We start from the raw sequence: 13,273 nt of genomic DNA, 5'->3' as shown, positions 1-13,273 counted from the left end.
TGAGACTCGGGCAGGGAGGAGGGTCCGCTCACAGTCATCTAAACTGAGTCGTGTCCGGGTCTCCAAGGTTGGCTGTACACCACGCTGCGGCTGAGTGGTCCCGCCTCCTGGCGCTCTCACGTGGATCCGCTGGCTTACTGAAGAGTTATCCATGTGTCTCGCCAGGCATTTATAACACCTAGCCCTTCCTCCCCAACCCAGTGCGTGCGGGCCCCCTGAGAGCCTTCCTGGGGTTGGGGGCTGCCTACAGCTCCAGGTCCTAAGAGAGAGCCTGCAAATATATGATACTCATTTCTGTAAGATGAATGACTTGAGCCGGATGCTTTCAGGCTCCAAACTAGGTTTTGATTATGCCTTGGGATATGGCATGCCAGATATTTATTCTTTTCCAAATGACTTCTGGCCAGATCTAAATAGGAATCCCTTTTACATTCTTCACTTGAGCTGCTCCTCAGCCTAAGAACTAGGCACATCAAGTGATATGAATGGTATTTTATAGTTGAGAAGACTAAGACCCAAGAAGATAAAAAGACTTGTCTGAAGTCAGGTGGCAGAGCCAATACCAGCACTTGGGGTTTCTGATTGTGAGTCCCTGGAAATTTTTGTTATTCCATGGGATAAGTGAGGCCCCAATCACCATCTAACAACACAAGGACTCTGCCAGGAATCCTAGGTAGCATTTTAATCTGGAGTCTGGTTTTGCTTGAAGTCATAGGGGAGTTGGTGGGACACACCGAAAGGGTGTCTGGCTTCACGTTTTGTCATCACCCGGGTCAATACAACCTGTGCGCCACCAGCTCCGATGACGGGACTGTGAAAATCTGGGATGTAGAGACAAAAACAGTTGTGACGGAACATGCGCTCCATCAGGTACCATGACTTGCTGGTTTCTCAGACCATTATTATTTATCTGTACCAGAGTTCTCTTTCTTCAAGTATAGTTTTTCTAGCTCATCTGTGCAAGGTAACTTTTATAATTGTGTTTGTTCATTAGATTAGAAGCTCTATATTGTAAGGTACCTCAAAACTTTTTTGGAAGGAGATGCATATAAATCAGAGGTCAGCAAACTGCACTGCTGCCTGCTTTTGCGAATTCTTTCATTGGAATACAATCACAGTCATTCATTTAAGTACTGTCTACAATTTTAAGTATTGGCTGCTTGCACACTACCGTGGCAGAGTTGAGTAGTTACAACAGAGACAGTATGGCCCACACAATCTGAAATATTTACTCTCTGGCACTTTACCATGAAAAAGACTCCTGATATAAACTGTAAGTGAATGAAACTTCTTTCCAAACTAGATGATTAATTGATATACCTGCCTAGAGAATGTAGGAAAGGACTCAGTTAATCTTAGTAAGAACTTTGCATTAATCTATCGAAGGAAGAAATTTTTTAAATGGCTCTTTGATCCCCAGTAGCCTAAATTCTCCTATCATTTGGTTATAATGTAGTCTTGCTCTACAAGTGGTCCTAACAGTATTTATTAAGTACCTATAATGTGCCTAGCATTAAACAGGTTAAAAACTAAGTAAAAAAAGTTCAGCATTGACAAATGAAAAGCAAAGATATCTTTGTTTTGTTTTAAAGCATACAATATCAGCACTGCATTGGTCTCCTCTAGTAAAGGATTTACTAGTATCTGGAGATGAAAAAGGAGTAGTTTTCTGTTACTGGCTTAATAGAAATGACAGCCAGCACCTCTTTATAGAACCCAGGACAATTTTCTGTCTTACTTGCTCACCTCATCATGAAGATTTAGTAGCCATTGGGTAAGTACTGTGCCATCTGCATTGATGATCTATTTTTGTTTATGATCTTACTTTGCATTTTCTTTACCTTCTGCTGTCCCTTTATTCCTCAGAGGAAACCATTTACAGGTATTAACCACTCTCCCTTCACCCCTGGTATCATTTATTCTTGTGACCTCTGGGTCCTCACTGTCTCTCCCATTCTATTTTTGTTTCCTTGGTTTCCATGATACTGTACTTTACTCATTCTTCATATCTGATTTCTTCAGTCAACCTCCAAATGTCAAAAATGTCCTCTTTCATCTTTTTTTCCTCCATACTTACCCTTGGTTATAACATATACTCCCAAAGTGTCAAATGACTCAGCTCTGTCTCTGGTTCTTAGCTCTCCCACTCAACTGGGAAAGCAATCTGGCATTAGGATCTGTCTCCCCAGTGATCACCAAGGTTGTTTCACATGAGCTGCCTGAGAGCACAATCCCCTCTCCTTCACCACTCCATTTACTTCTCTCCCAAAGATGTTCATTCTCTCTAGTTTGAAGACTAGACATAAGCACAAGCATGTAGGAGGAGAAAGTTCAACTGGAGTGGATTCAAGAGACTGGGAGGTGAGGTAAATACATATGGAGACAACGTTTCCACAGTTGGTTGTGACAACGTGCATATAGATATGAAGCCAGAGGAGATGTATGGGGGTCAAGGGAGTATTAAATGGAAGATAACAAAGGCATGTTTTTATGCTGATGCTGAGGCAGAAAAGGGGGAGCCTGTGGCAGGGGTGAACAGTGAAGAATACATGAGTGATAATGGGAGGTCAAGAGGAAACTGGATCCAGACCACAAGTAGAAAGAACAGCTGAGAATGTGGAAATAGGTGCAAGTAGGTTCACAGATCTTGTTGGAAGAGGAGGGTGTTTCATTCTGATGGCTGCTGATATTCTTAGTGAGGCAGAAAGAGGTGGAGAAGAAGTCAAAGAGGTGGAGTCAAGTTCAGGGTGGGGAAGGAGCTGGATGCAGGAAGAGGGTATGAAAACAGTCATCTCAGAGAAAAGGAAAATGAACTTACTGAGAGAAACTGCAGGTCCTGTGGTCCTGGTTGAGTGCCAAGTCAAGGATTGTGGTCATGAATTTTAAGTAAACTACTCAAACTGGTTGAGAAAGGAAATGGTTGGATTCAACCAGGTTTGGAGTTTTGTGGAGTAAACACCCCTGAGAGAAAGGGGGAACAAAGGAGATAAGGGTGTTTTTTAAGGAGTGAATATAATGATGGATCATGAAATCTGCACTGCATGGGGAGAAGGACAGGAAGACAGGTGTGGGTGAGTTAACAGTGAAAATGGAAAGGGTCTGTGATCGGAGGTCTCCATGAAATGGGAGCATTGTCTTGGTGGGAGTATAAGAGAGGGAGCAGAAAGGGTGGTAGGCAGGGGTCAGAGAAGCGTGAATCAAACTGACCTTGAAAGATAAGCAGGAATTCACAAGAGTCTTTCAGGTGGAAGACAATCAAACAGGATTGAATCAGAATTTGTTTTTAGAGGTTCTTCAAAACAGTCCCTGAAGTCTTGACTGAAATTGCAAAACAGGTTAATCACATGACTATTAGGTTATATATCTTGATGGTTTTCAAAGTCTGTGTCTTCAAAGATTTGATATATTCTATGATTTCATGTTTTTTAAATAAAGCTGTAATGGGGAAAATTTTTTTTAATAAAAGGAGAAAAATAAATAAAGCTGTAATGGTATTTTTCCCTGTAGGACTGTCTAGTGTATAGGAAATGTAAACAGGTATGTCCACTTTGGAGAGCAATTTTGCACTTTCTAGTAAAGCGAAAATGTGTATATCTTAACATCCTATTACTAGGCATCAAACCTGAAACTTGCTTAAGTGTGTATAAAATTATTAATAGCATTTTTTGTTTGTAATAGTAGAAAAAAATGGAAGCCCTTCAAAAGGAAAATGAGTAACTAAACTTATGGTATATTCACACGGTGGAGTACTATGCAATAGTATAAACGACTGACCAGGAACTAGAGTTACACGTGTCAACATGAATGACTCACAAAAAGAATGAGTGAAAAAAGCAAGCTACAGAAAAACAGACAACATGATACCATTTATATGAGTTTCTAAATGTACAAAGTAATTCTGTATCTTATTTAGGAATATATACAAAGAAAGGTTAGGACTAATGTAACACAAAATTTAGGAATAGCAGTTTACCTCTGGGAAAGAAAGGGAGAGAGGTTTGATTGGGGTGGGATGTACAGAGGACTTCAACTGTATAGGTCATATTTTTTTTTCTTAAGCTAGAGAGTAGATATTTCTTGTGTCTGAAATACTTCATCATTAAAAAAAAACAAAAAACGATTACAATTTCTGAGTTTCTTCTGAATTCAAAAACTGACAGCCTTGGAATATCCAGATCTATAAGTTAGAATCCTGCAGCTTTTGTTAGAAAAGTAAGATCATTTGTAAAAGGAAGGAGATATTTTTAGTTTATTAGGACAAATTCATTTCCAATTAGGGAAATTGCTGGACCCCTGTCAGAACTATTCTTCTATAAGTTCCCCTTGAGCACAGGCATGGTCCACTGTTTGAGCTTCGTGCCAGGCAATGTGTATAGTATAACTTAATGCCAGCAGTTTGGCATGGGGGAGGGTTTTTTTAAAAACTGGAAAACATGAAATAAGTACTTTGGAATAAGGACAGAACAAGATTATTTCTTGCTCTTTTTCCTTCCCCCTACCCCAAATGCACTTAACTTTTAGAAATGCACAATAACTCCTAAGCCTAAATGTTTCCTAGAAAGACAGTCTGTCTTCATTTTTCAGTAATATTTCTAACTCTTGTTTTTTAGCTACAAGGATGGCATAGTGGTTATAATTGACATCAGCAAGAAAGGAGAAGTTATACACAGGCTTCGAGGCCACGATGATGAGATCCACTCCATAGCCTGGTGCCCCCTGCCTGGTGAAGATTGTTTATTCACAAATCAAGAGGAAAATTCAGGTAGAGATGATTTAATAGGGTTCAGTACTCTTTAGACCTAAAGAACAAAGTGGGTAAAATAGTATAATTTGAATTATGTTTAAAACTAGATTTTACAGATCAAATCTATGAAAACAGTAACTAAGTTTCAGGAACCCTTGCAAACTAATTTTTCTTTGATAAGTGCATGTTTAATGCAAATTAAAAACAAAATTACCATCTCTACCCTAGAAGAACTTGAAATCCCCAATGGGAAAGTTATAGCACAAACTCCAGTAAAAAAAGGCTGCTACTTAGCCACTGGAAGCAAAGATCAGACCATTCGTATTTGGAGCTGCTCTAGAGGCCGAGGTAAGACTGACATTTAACGTTTCCGTTGTGGTATAACCTATTATCAATCCAGTAGAAGTAGAAGCTTATTATTTCTTGTTATCCTCAGTGTGTGTCATCTGTCAGAAAGCAGTTCTTTACTTTTCTATCCAGAAAGTTTTAGCCTGGGCTAGAGCTCTCTGCACTCTGAACATCTGGCTTTGGTGTTGGCAATGAGGTTTTCTACTGCATTCACAGAAAGATCACTGTTTGGCCTGGAGGGCAAGATGTTTGTTATGAGAATGGGAATACCTGAACTTGGCAAGGCCTGGATCAAAGGAATGGAAAAGATCTCTAGAGCTAGAGCTTTTAATGCACAAGTGCAGAATTAATAATATATACCTAATATAGAAGTACCTGTTTAAATGTAAAAGCTCACTTTACCCAAATTACAGAGACCCTCAATCATATAGCTTTCCCAAGCTTCTCTTCGAACAGAACTTTTACCTTAAGTTTATATTGAACAGATTGAGAGGAACTCCAGGCAGAATGAATTCTACCTTTACAGTAAAAATCTAGCTTTTCTCTTTACAGCAGTCTTCTTTCTCCAATTTATGTAAAACCATGGAAGTTTTTTCATCTTTGTCCAAATGCATTAGTACACGTAAAGCAAGTAACACAGTGCTTGGCACATAGTTAGGGTTCAGTCAGTGGTAACTAGTCGTATAATTTTGGAAAGCAGAATTTTTTAAGGTTTGTGGACTGCTTTTGGACACACTTTGGCTGATACTCCCTAGCGGGGACAACATCGGGCTAGGAATCCCTCCAAAAGGGTAATCTCTGAACTTACAGATGTCTAATACAATGGTATTCAATTCTGGTCATGCAGCAGAATCAGCTGGAGGTGCCTAGACCCCACCTCAAATCTGCTGAATCAGAATCTCTAGGGGTAGAGCCCTGGCATATGTAGTTTTAGAAGCGCCAGTGGTAGTTCTCATACACAGTAGGGACTAAGAACATCTGGTCAGTAGCATGTCAGGAGTGGAGAACTTACCACCACAGCTGTCAAATTTGTCCCCTTTGTTGGATTTCTTGCCAACTAGAAGATGGAGTCCTACTCTCTGTGCTTCCTACCCTCTGTCCTTCCAACTTTGAAGAATCTTGGGTTGTGTTACCACCTGGGTTCTCCATCCCAGTTGGAACCTCATTTTCCCAGACACACCATATTCTTAATGTTTAAGTTGCCAAGACAGCCTGTAAGAGCTTGTTTGACCAAAATTTGCTAGACTAGTATTAACCACTATATGCATAAATTTCCATGAGAAAATGAGGTCTGAATTCTAAGCAACCAAACTAACAAACTTTGAAACATGAACTGTATTGTGAACTGCTGGTGGCTTCATGCATGTACTTTCATTGTCTTGACTGTCCATGGACCTTCTTTTAATCTGCAGTGGTGATGACTTTGAAATTGCCCTTTCTGAAGAGAAGAGGAGGGAGTATAGACCCAACTGTTAAAGAGCGCCTTTGGTTGACACTCCATTGGCCCAAGGGTCAGCCAACACAGCTGGTATCCAGCTGTTTTGGGTAAGTCTTTTTGGTCATGCTCTCTGACATATTTTGTTCTCTCTAGCCTCAGGAATTCCTAGGCCTTTCTTTCTAGACACAGAAGATGGAGAAAGCAGTGACTAAGGTTTATATTATAATGGGCCATTTGTAATGGAAAAATCATGGAACTAATACCTGTGCTGTCTAATAAGAGTTGTGGTGCTTAAGTGTGGACTCTGAAGTCAGGCGGAACTGAATTTCAGAATCAGTCTGTTACTTACCGGCTGTTCATAAGCAAGACCCTTCACTTTTCTGAGCTTCATTGACTTCACAGGAAAAAAGGGGAGGATATAAGTGTTTCCTCTCTCTTAGGATGAATATGGCCATTCACTAAGCAAAATTTATTGAGCACCAGATTCTAGTTGCTTGAGATGATAAGTGAATTTAACAGACAAGTTCCCTGCTTTTAAATGAGGTAATACAGGCAGAGCATATAGAAATACCCCAAAGTGTTAGTCACGACCCAACTACCGCCACTGCTCCAAAAGAGACATACTATGTCTTAAAGCCTTTGTGGCTCTGCAAATTATGGTGGCATTTTATAATTAAAGCTTTTAGGAAAAATCTGTTCAAAAGGTAGTCCAGTACAATTGTATGATTCAAAAAGAATTAAAGGATACAGTAAAGCTCCCTTTTTTTTTTTTAATATTTCGGCCACACCACACAGCTTGCGGGATCTCAGTTTCCCAACCAGGGACTGAACCTGGACCGCTGCAGTGAAAGCACCAAGTCCTAACGACTAGACCACCAGGGAACTCCAAAGCTCCCTCTCCACCTCTGTCTTCGCTACTTGGTTCCCCTCCCCATAGGCAGTGACTTTTTCTGTTTTTGTGTGTGTTTTTCCAGAGGTATTTTGTGCCTATTTCAGAATATGTAATTTTTATCTCCTTTAAGGAACAATGAACAGAAATTATTTTGCAGCTGAGGGCCCACACTCTCTGGCCCAAAATCACTTGTTTTCAGATTGCTCATGAAAGAGAATACTTGTTTTTCCTTCACAGAGGCGAACTGCTACTATGGGATCTCACTCAGTCTTGGAGACGGAAATATACCCTCTTTAGTGCTTCATCAGAAGGGCAGAATCATTCAAGGATTGTGTTTAATTTATGTCCTCTACAAACTGAAGATGACAAACAGCTGCTGCTTTCCACATCAATGGACAGAGATGTAAGAACAGCTTATTTTGCATTCAGCACTGTACAGCAGTGATTGAGGACTTGCATGGGATTAGAGAGCTTTTTCAAACCATACATCATTTCTCACACCTCACCTTGCCCCCGCATTCCAATTTCAGAGTTACTGTTACTGATTGGCATTAAATACATTAGCAGCAGAAAAGTAGGGGAAAGCTGAGAAACCACCAAATGCCTTTTTGTTAAAGCAGGTACAACAAGGAAGAGTAGATGTGTCCATGGAAGGCTGTGCGAGATCATCAAGCCTTAGCTTTCAAATACCCTCGTCTATAGTTTAGGTAGCAGAGCCATCTCCTCTTGGCACAGTCTCTGTAAGAGACAATTGGCTTTACTTGAGACACCTTTCTGTTTTACAATAAGCTAGGCTTGTTTGACCATTCTCTTCCAAGTCACTGTTAAACAAGTGACAATTAAAAACTCAGCACTCCTCTTCCACTGGCTATGAGAAAATATTTTGCTTTTGAAGATAATGATTCTGATTCTTCCACTGTCCTGAGGCCACCTGTATCTTTTTTTTTTTTTTTGAGTTTGCCAAATGAGAAAATTACCAATGCTGTAATACAGTGATACAGTAGAGTAGAAAAGCCGCTGAACTCTGGGAAATAGGAAGCCTGGGTTCTAGTTTATTGTGCTTTCGATTCACTTGGCATCTTAGGAAATAAATGTATTCTAAGATCCCTCTGAGCTCTACAATTTATAACTGATTTATTTTTCTCATTCCTACTGGAATAGTTAAGTTACATTATCCTGATGTACTCTGAGCCCATCCTATTTGAAGTGTTGATTCTTTTTCCTGTTTCTCTGACCTTCTTTATAAAGACCCTAACCCTTAATCTTTTCAGGTAAAATGTTGGGACATGGCCACCCTGGAGTGCTGCTGGACCCTGCCTTCCCTTGGTGGGTTTGCCTACAGTCTGGCTTTCTCTCCTGTAGACACAGGCTGTTTGGCGATAGGCGCTGGTGATGGCATGATCCGTATATGGAATACATTCTCCATAAAGAACAACTATGATGTGAAAATTTTTTGGCAGGGTGTCAAGTCCAAGGTTACAGCGGTAAGGAAGCTTTCTTTGAGCTTGCCACGAACTTTTTTCAAATAACTAATTCTCTTTTAGAGAGTACCTATTCATAGAAATGAACTCTATTGGGAATTCAGACTTCTTCAAGGGTATTTTCGATGCAATTTGAAAGTGGAACAGCAGAAGGACTCTCTCTGACCAAACCCATTACATACCTCCTAATTCCGAAATTTGGCTTTGTTTGTAAAATTAAGGTTTTGTTCAAGTCACACTATTTTCTAACAGTAAGAAATTAGAAATAACCTGGATGTACATTCATAGGAGATACATTAAATTATAACCACATGGGGAATAGTATTAAACTATTAAAAGTGATAATGTAGATGTTTCTTTGATATGGGAAAATGTTAATGATTCATGAAAAATGCAAATTACAAAACATGGAATGCAGATTACAAAACAGTATGTATAATTTTTTTGTTTTTCTTCAAAGTGATATCTTTGTTGTGGCTATTTAGTCTAAAAGCAATAAAGGTTTGTGGTTCAAAACGAAAACCACAGTACAGAAGTGTAGGAAGCAAAAAATGTTTCCTACCCCACCCTTGACTCCATTCTCCCACTTCCATCATCCAGAGAACCACTGTTGACAGTTTGTGACGTATCTTTCCAAGCTTTGTTAATGATGAATAGAATCATATTTTCTAAATTGTTCTGGAATCTTTTATTCCCCACTCAACAATGTATCATGCATATCATTTAAATGTTTGAACCTATTTTTTTTTCAATTATATATAAAGTTCATCCACAAAAAATGTCTAGAAAGATACAGAATTGGCAATGGGGTGTTTTGTTGGATGGTGAGATTACAGGTGACTTTTACTTTGTTTGTTTGTTTTTTTGTGGTTTTTTTTGCGATATGCGGGCCTCTCACTGTTGTGGCCTCTCCCGTTGCGGAGCACAGGCTCCGGACGCGCAGGCTCAGCAGCCATGGCTCACGGGCTCAGCCGCTCTGCGGCATGTGGGATCTTCCCGGACCGGGGCACAAACCCGTGTCCCCTGCATCGGCAGGCGGACTCTCAACCACTGCACCACCAGGGAAGCCCTACTTTGTTTTTAATACTTCTTTGTTTCTCTCTTTTAAATAGTGAGAATTTGTTACTTTTAAAATTAGAAGACAGAAAGAACAAGAAAGTTTTCCAACTGAACACTTGAAGTATAACCTAAGGATTCCCTTAACACTGCCCCTTTCCTCATTTTTTTGTAGCTGTGCTGGCACCCAACCAAGGAAGGCTGCTTAGCTTTTGGAACTGATGATGGAAAAGTGGGATTGTATGACACCTACTCCAACAAGTAAGAAATAGACGATTCCTATTTAGCCCATTGACCAAACTGTCAGTGAGTTAATTTTGAGTTCATAAACCTGGATGTATATCATAATAGGGCTAGGAAGCATCTTTAAGATTCTGACTCTGAGATTAGGCTTAGAAGTCAGAATTTTATTTAAAAAATCTTTTTCAGGTGATGGTGGTTCAGCCCATCTGACCTGTGGGAACCACTAAAATAAACCATTTGCTTTTGTTTTCCCTCAACATTTTTTTACAAAAGTTTTCAGACATGAAAGAATGTTAAAAGCCGAGAACAAAGAACATCTCTGTACCTTCCATCTTGATTTACCAGTTGTTAACATTTTGCCATACTTGCTTTATTTGTCTACACTTAACAAAAATTAACAGTAATCTATAATATGAGCTAATATCCAGTGCATATACAAATTTCCTCATTTGAGCCAAAAACATTTTCCCTAGTGGTTTTTTTTTCAAACTTTTTTCAATCAGGGATCACACGTTGTATTTTGTTATGTCTCTTTAGTCTCTTATTCTAGAATAATCCCCCACTTCTTTCCATAACATTGCCTTTTCAATTTGAAGATTCCAGATAAGTTGTTTTGTAGCATATTCTGCATTTTGGACTTGTTAAATCTTTGTGGTGACTTGTAACTCATTTCACTATTCCCTGTATTTCCTATGAACTGTCTAGAGCTGCACTGTCCATTACAGTAGTCTTTAGTCACAGGTGGCTACTGAGATGTGCTGAGTGTAAAACATACTCAAGAGTTCAAAGGCTTAGTCCCCAGAAAAGAATGTAAAATGCCTCAGCAATTATTTATTTTCATTATATTTTAAAAGATAATACTTTTTATATACTGAGCTAAATAAAATACATTCTTAAAATTGAATTTCACTTGTTTCTTTTACTTCTGTTAACTTGGCTACTAGAAAGCTTTGATTTGCAGATGTGGCTCACAGTATAAATCTACTGGGCACAGCTATTCTAGATGCTTGATTAGATTCCAGACTTGCACTGTTCAGTTTGGTAGCCACTGGTCATGTGTGACTATTTATAGTTAAACTAATTAAAAATAAATAAAATTAGAACTTGAGTTCTTAGTTGCATGAGCCACACTTCCAGTGCTCAAGGGCCATATTTGGCTAAGGGCTACTTTATTGGACAAGCACTGTTCTAAGCCAGGGATTAGAGAATTATGGCCCATGAGTTAAGAATAGTTTTATCTTTTGAAATAAATGGAAAAGAATCAAAAGAATATTTCACAATGTATGAAAAGTAAATAAAATTCAGATTTCTCTGTCCATAAGTAAAGTTTTATTAGAGCCCAACCACGCTCTTTTTTTTTCTTTTCTTGGCCGCATTGGGTCTTTGTTGCTGCACATGGGGTTTCTCTAGTTGCGGCAAGCGGGGGCTACTCTTCATTGCGGTGTGTGGGCTTCTCTTGTTGCGGAGCACGGGCTCTAGGCACGCAGGCTTCAGTAGTTGTGGTACACGGACTCAGTAGTTGTGGCTCGCGGGCTCTAGAGTGCAGGTTCAGTAGTTGTGGCGCACGGGCTTAGTTGCTCCGCAGCATGTGGGATCTTCCTGGACCAGGGCTCAAACCCATGTCCCCTGCCTTGGCAGGAGGATTCTTAACCACTGCGCCACCTGGGAAGCCACACACTCATTTTTTTCACCTCTTGTCTGAGGCTGCTTTCATGCTACCACAGCAGAATGGACGAGTTGTGACAGAAATTGCATGTTTCACAAAGCCTGAAGCACTGACTATCTGGCCCTTTACAGAAAAAGTTTGCCGAAAGATCATTTGCATCTAAGTGAGAATCATTCATTATACTGTGCAGCTAACCTTTTTATATGCCAGTTTTTTTGGTACTTATGTATAACTGAATACACGTTAACTATTTTTCTTCATTTCTAACTTTTTTTAAAACAGGCTACACTATTTCAAAGAAGTATTTAATAAAGTAAAACTATATATCAATTTAAATAGGTTTGTGTCATCACAAAACTGCTGACTAATTCTGGTAAATTACTATCATTTGGTTATTATAAGCTGAATATCCAAACTGATACCAGCAAAGGTATGTAGTAGGAGGAAGGATGTTGCTGTAGATACATTGTTAATATTGAGCCAGAAATGCTTATTCTACTTCTTTCAGCCAAAGAAAAATTGGTTCATTGTCTAGTGATAATGATAAATGTGTCAGATACATGGAAATAAAGAAGTCAACAGCTAAGTTAGTTCAGTCATAGGTTCTAGAATCCTGGAATTCTAAAATCATACAAAGAATACAGTATATGTTAAAGGTAATAACCGCACTGCCCTGTCCTGACACATCACATATCATTAATCACCATAGCAACCTTCAAAAATACCCTGAAGAGCAACATTTCTTTAAAAAAAAAAAAAAATCAAAACCTCAAAAAGAACTACCATATGATCCAGCAGTTCCACTCCTGGGTATATATCCAAAAAAAAACAAAAACACTAATTCGAAAAGATACATGCACCCCAGTGTTCATAGCAGCATTATTTACAACTGCCTAGATAGGGAAGCAACCTAAGTGTCTATCAACAGATGAAAGGACAAAAAAGTTATGTGTACACACACACACACACACACGAATAACTGCAGCCATAAAAAATAATGAAATTTTGCCATTTGAAGCAACATGGATGGGTGTGGAGGGCATTATGTGAAGTGAAGTAAGTCAGACAGAGAAAGACAAATACTGTATGCTATCACTTATATGTGGAATCTAAAAAATACAACAAACTAGTGAATATAACAAAAAGAAGCAGACTCACAGATATGGAGAACAAACTAGTGGTTGGGGTGGGGTGGACTATAGGGTGGGGGAGTGGGAAGTACAAACTATTGGGTATAAGAGAGGCTCAAGGATGTACTGTACAACAAGGGGAATAGAGCCAGTATTTTGTAATAATTAAATGGAAAGTAACCTTTAAAAACTGTAAAACAAATTTAAATTTTTTTAATTAAATAAATAAATGCATTATTAGGTAGAAAAGATGGAAGAAATGAATGTTTGTGAAG

The 13,273-nt window shown here is 39.0% G+C and overlaps 2 protein-coding genes across 7 annotated transcripts in view; one reads left to right on the top strand and one right to left on the bottom strand.

Moving 5' to 3' along the window:
- The window catches only part of GEMIN5 (gem nuclear organelle associated protein 5), a 43,003-nt gene that overhangs the window by 333 nt on the left and 29,397 nt on the right, over positions 1 to 13,273 (top strand). For 4 of the 6 annotated variants that reach the window (XM_060093710.1, XM_060093709.1, XM_060093707.1 and 1 more), the window contains exons 2-9: positions 710 to 870; positions 1,593 to 1,774; positions 4,611 to 4,762; positions 4,973 to 5,092; positions 6,505 to 6,637; positions 7,660 to 7,825; positions 8,694 to 8,906; positions 10,135 to 10,220. In XM_060093710.1, the coding sequence (XP_059949693.1) occupies positions 710 to 870; positions 1,593 to 1,774; positions 4,611 to 4,762; positions 4,973 to 5,092; positions 6,505 to 6,637; positions 7,660 to 7,825; positions 8,694 to 8,906; positions 10,135 to 10,220 (1,213 nt within the window). The remainder of the gene's footprint in view (positions 1 to 709; positions 871 to 1,592; positions 1,775 to 4,610; positions 4,763 to 4,972; positions 5,093 to 6,504; positions 6,638 to 7,659; positions 7,826 to 8,693; positions 8,907 to 10,134; positions 10,221 to 13,273) is intronic. The other 2 variants (XM_060093708.1, XM_060093712.1) reach the window with 1 other exon arrangement.
- CNOT8 (CCR4-NOT transcription complex subunit 8) overlaps positions 4,753 to 13,273 on the bottom strand; it is a 51,461-nt gene continuing 42,940 nt past the window's right edge. Inside the window, exon 7 of the mRNA XM_060093714.1 lies at positions 4,753 to 4,799. Coding sequence (XP_059949697.1) covers positions 4,794 to 4,799 — 6 coding nt within the window. The 3' untranslated portion in view covers positions 4,753 to 4,793. The remainder of the gene's footprint in view (positions 4,800 to 13,273) is intronic.

Source organism: Mesoplodon densirostris, chromosome 3 (genome assembly GCF_025265405.1).
Source record: "Mesoplodon densirostris isolate mMesDen1 chromosome 3, mMesDen1 primary haplotype, whole genome shotgun sequence".
Classification (NCBI taxonomy): Eukaryota; Metazoa; Chordata; class Mammalia; order Artiodactyla; family Ziphiidae; genus Mesoplodon; species Mesoplodon densirostris.
Note: the sequence above shows the minus strand (reverse complement) of the source record. Positions and strands in the feature narration are given on the sequence as shown.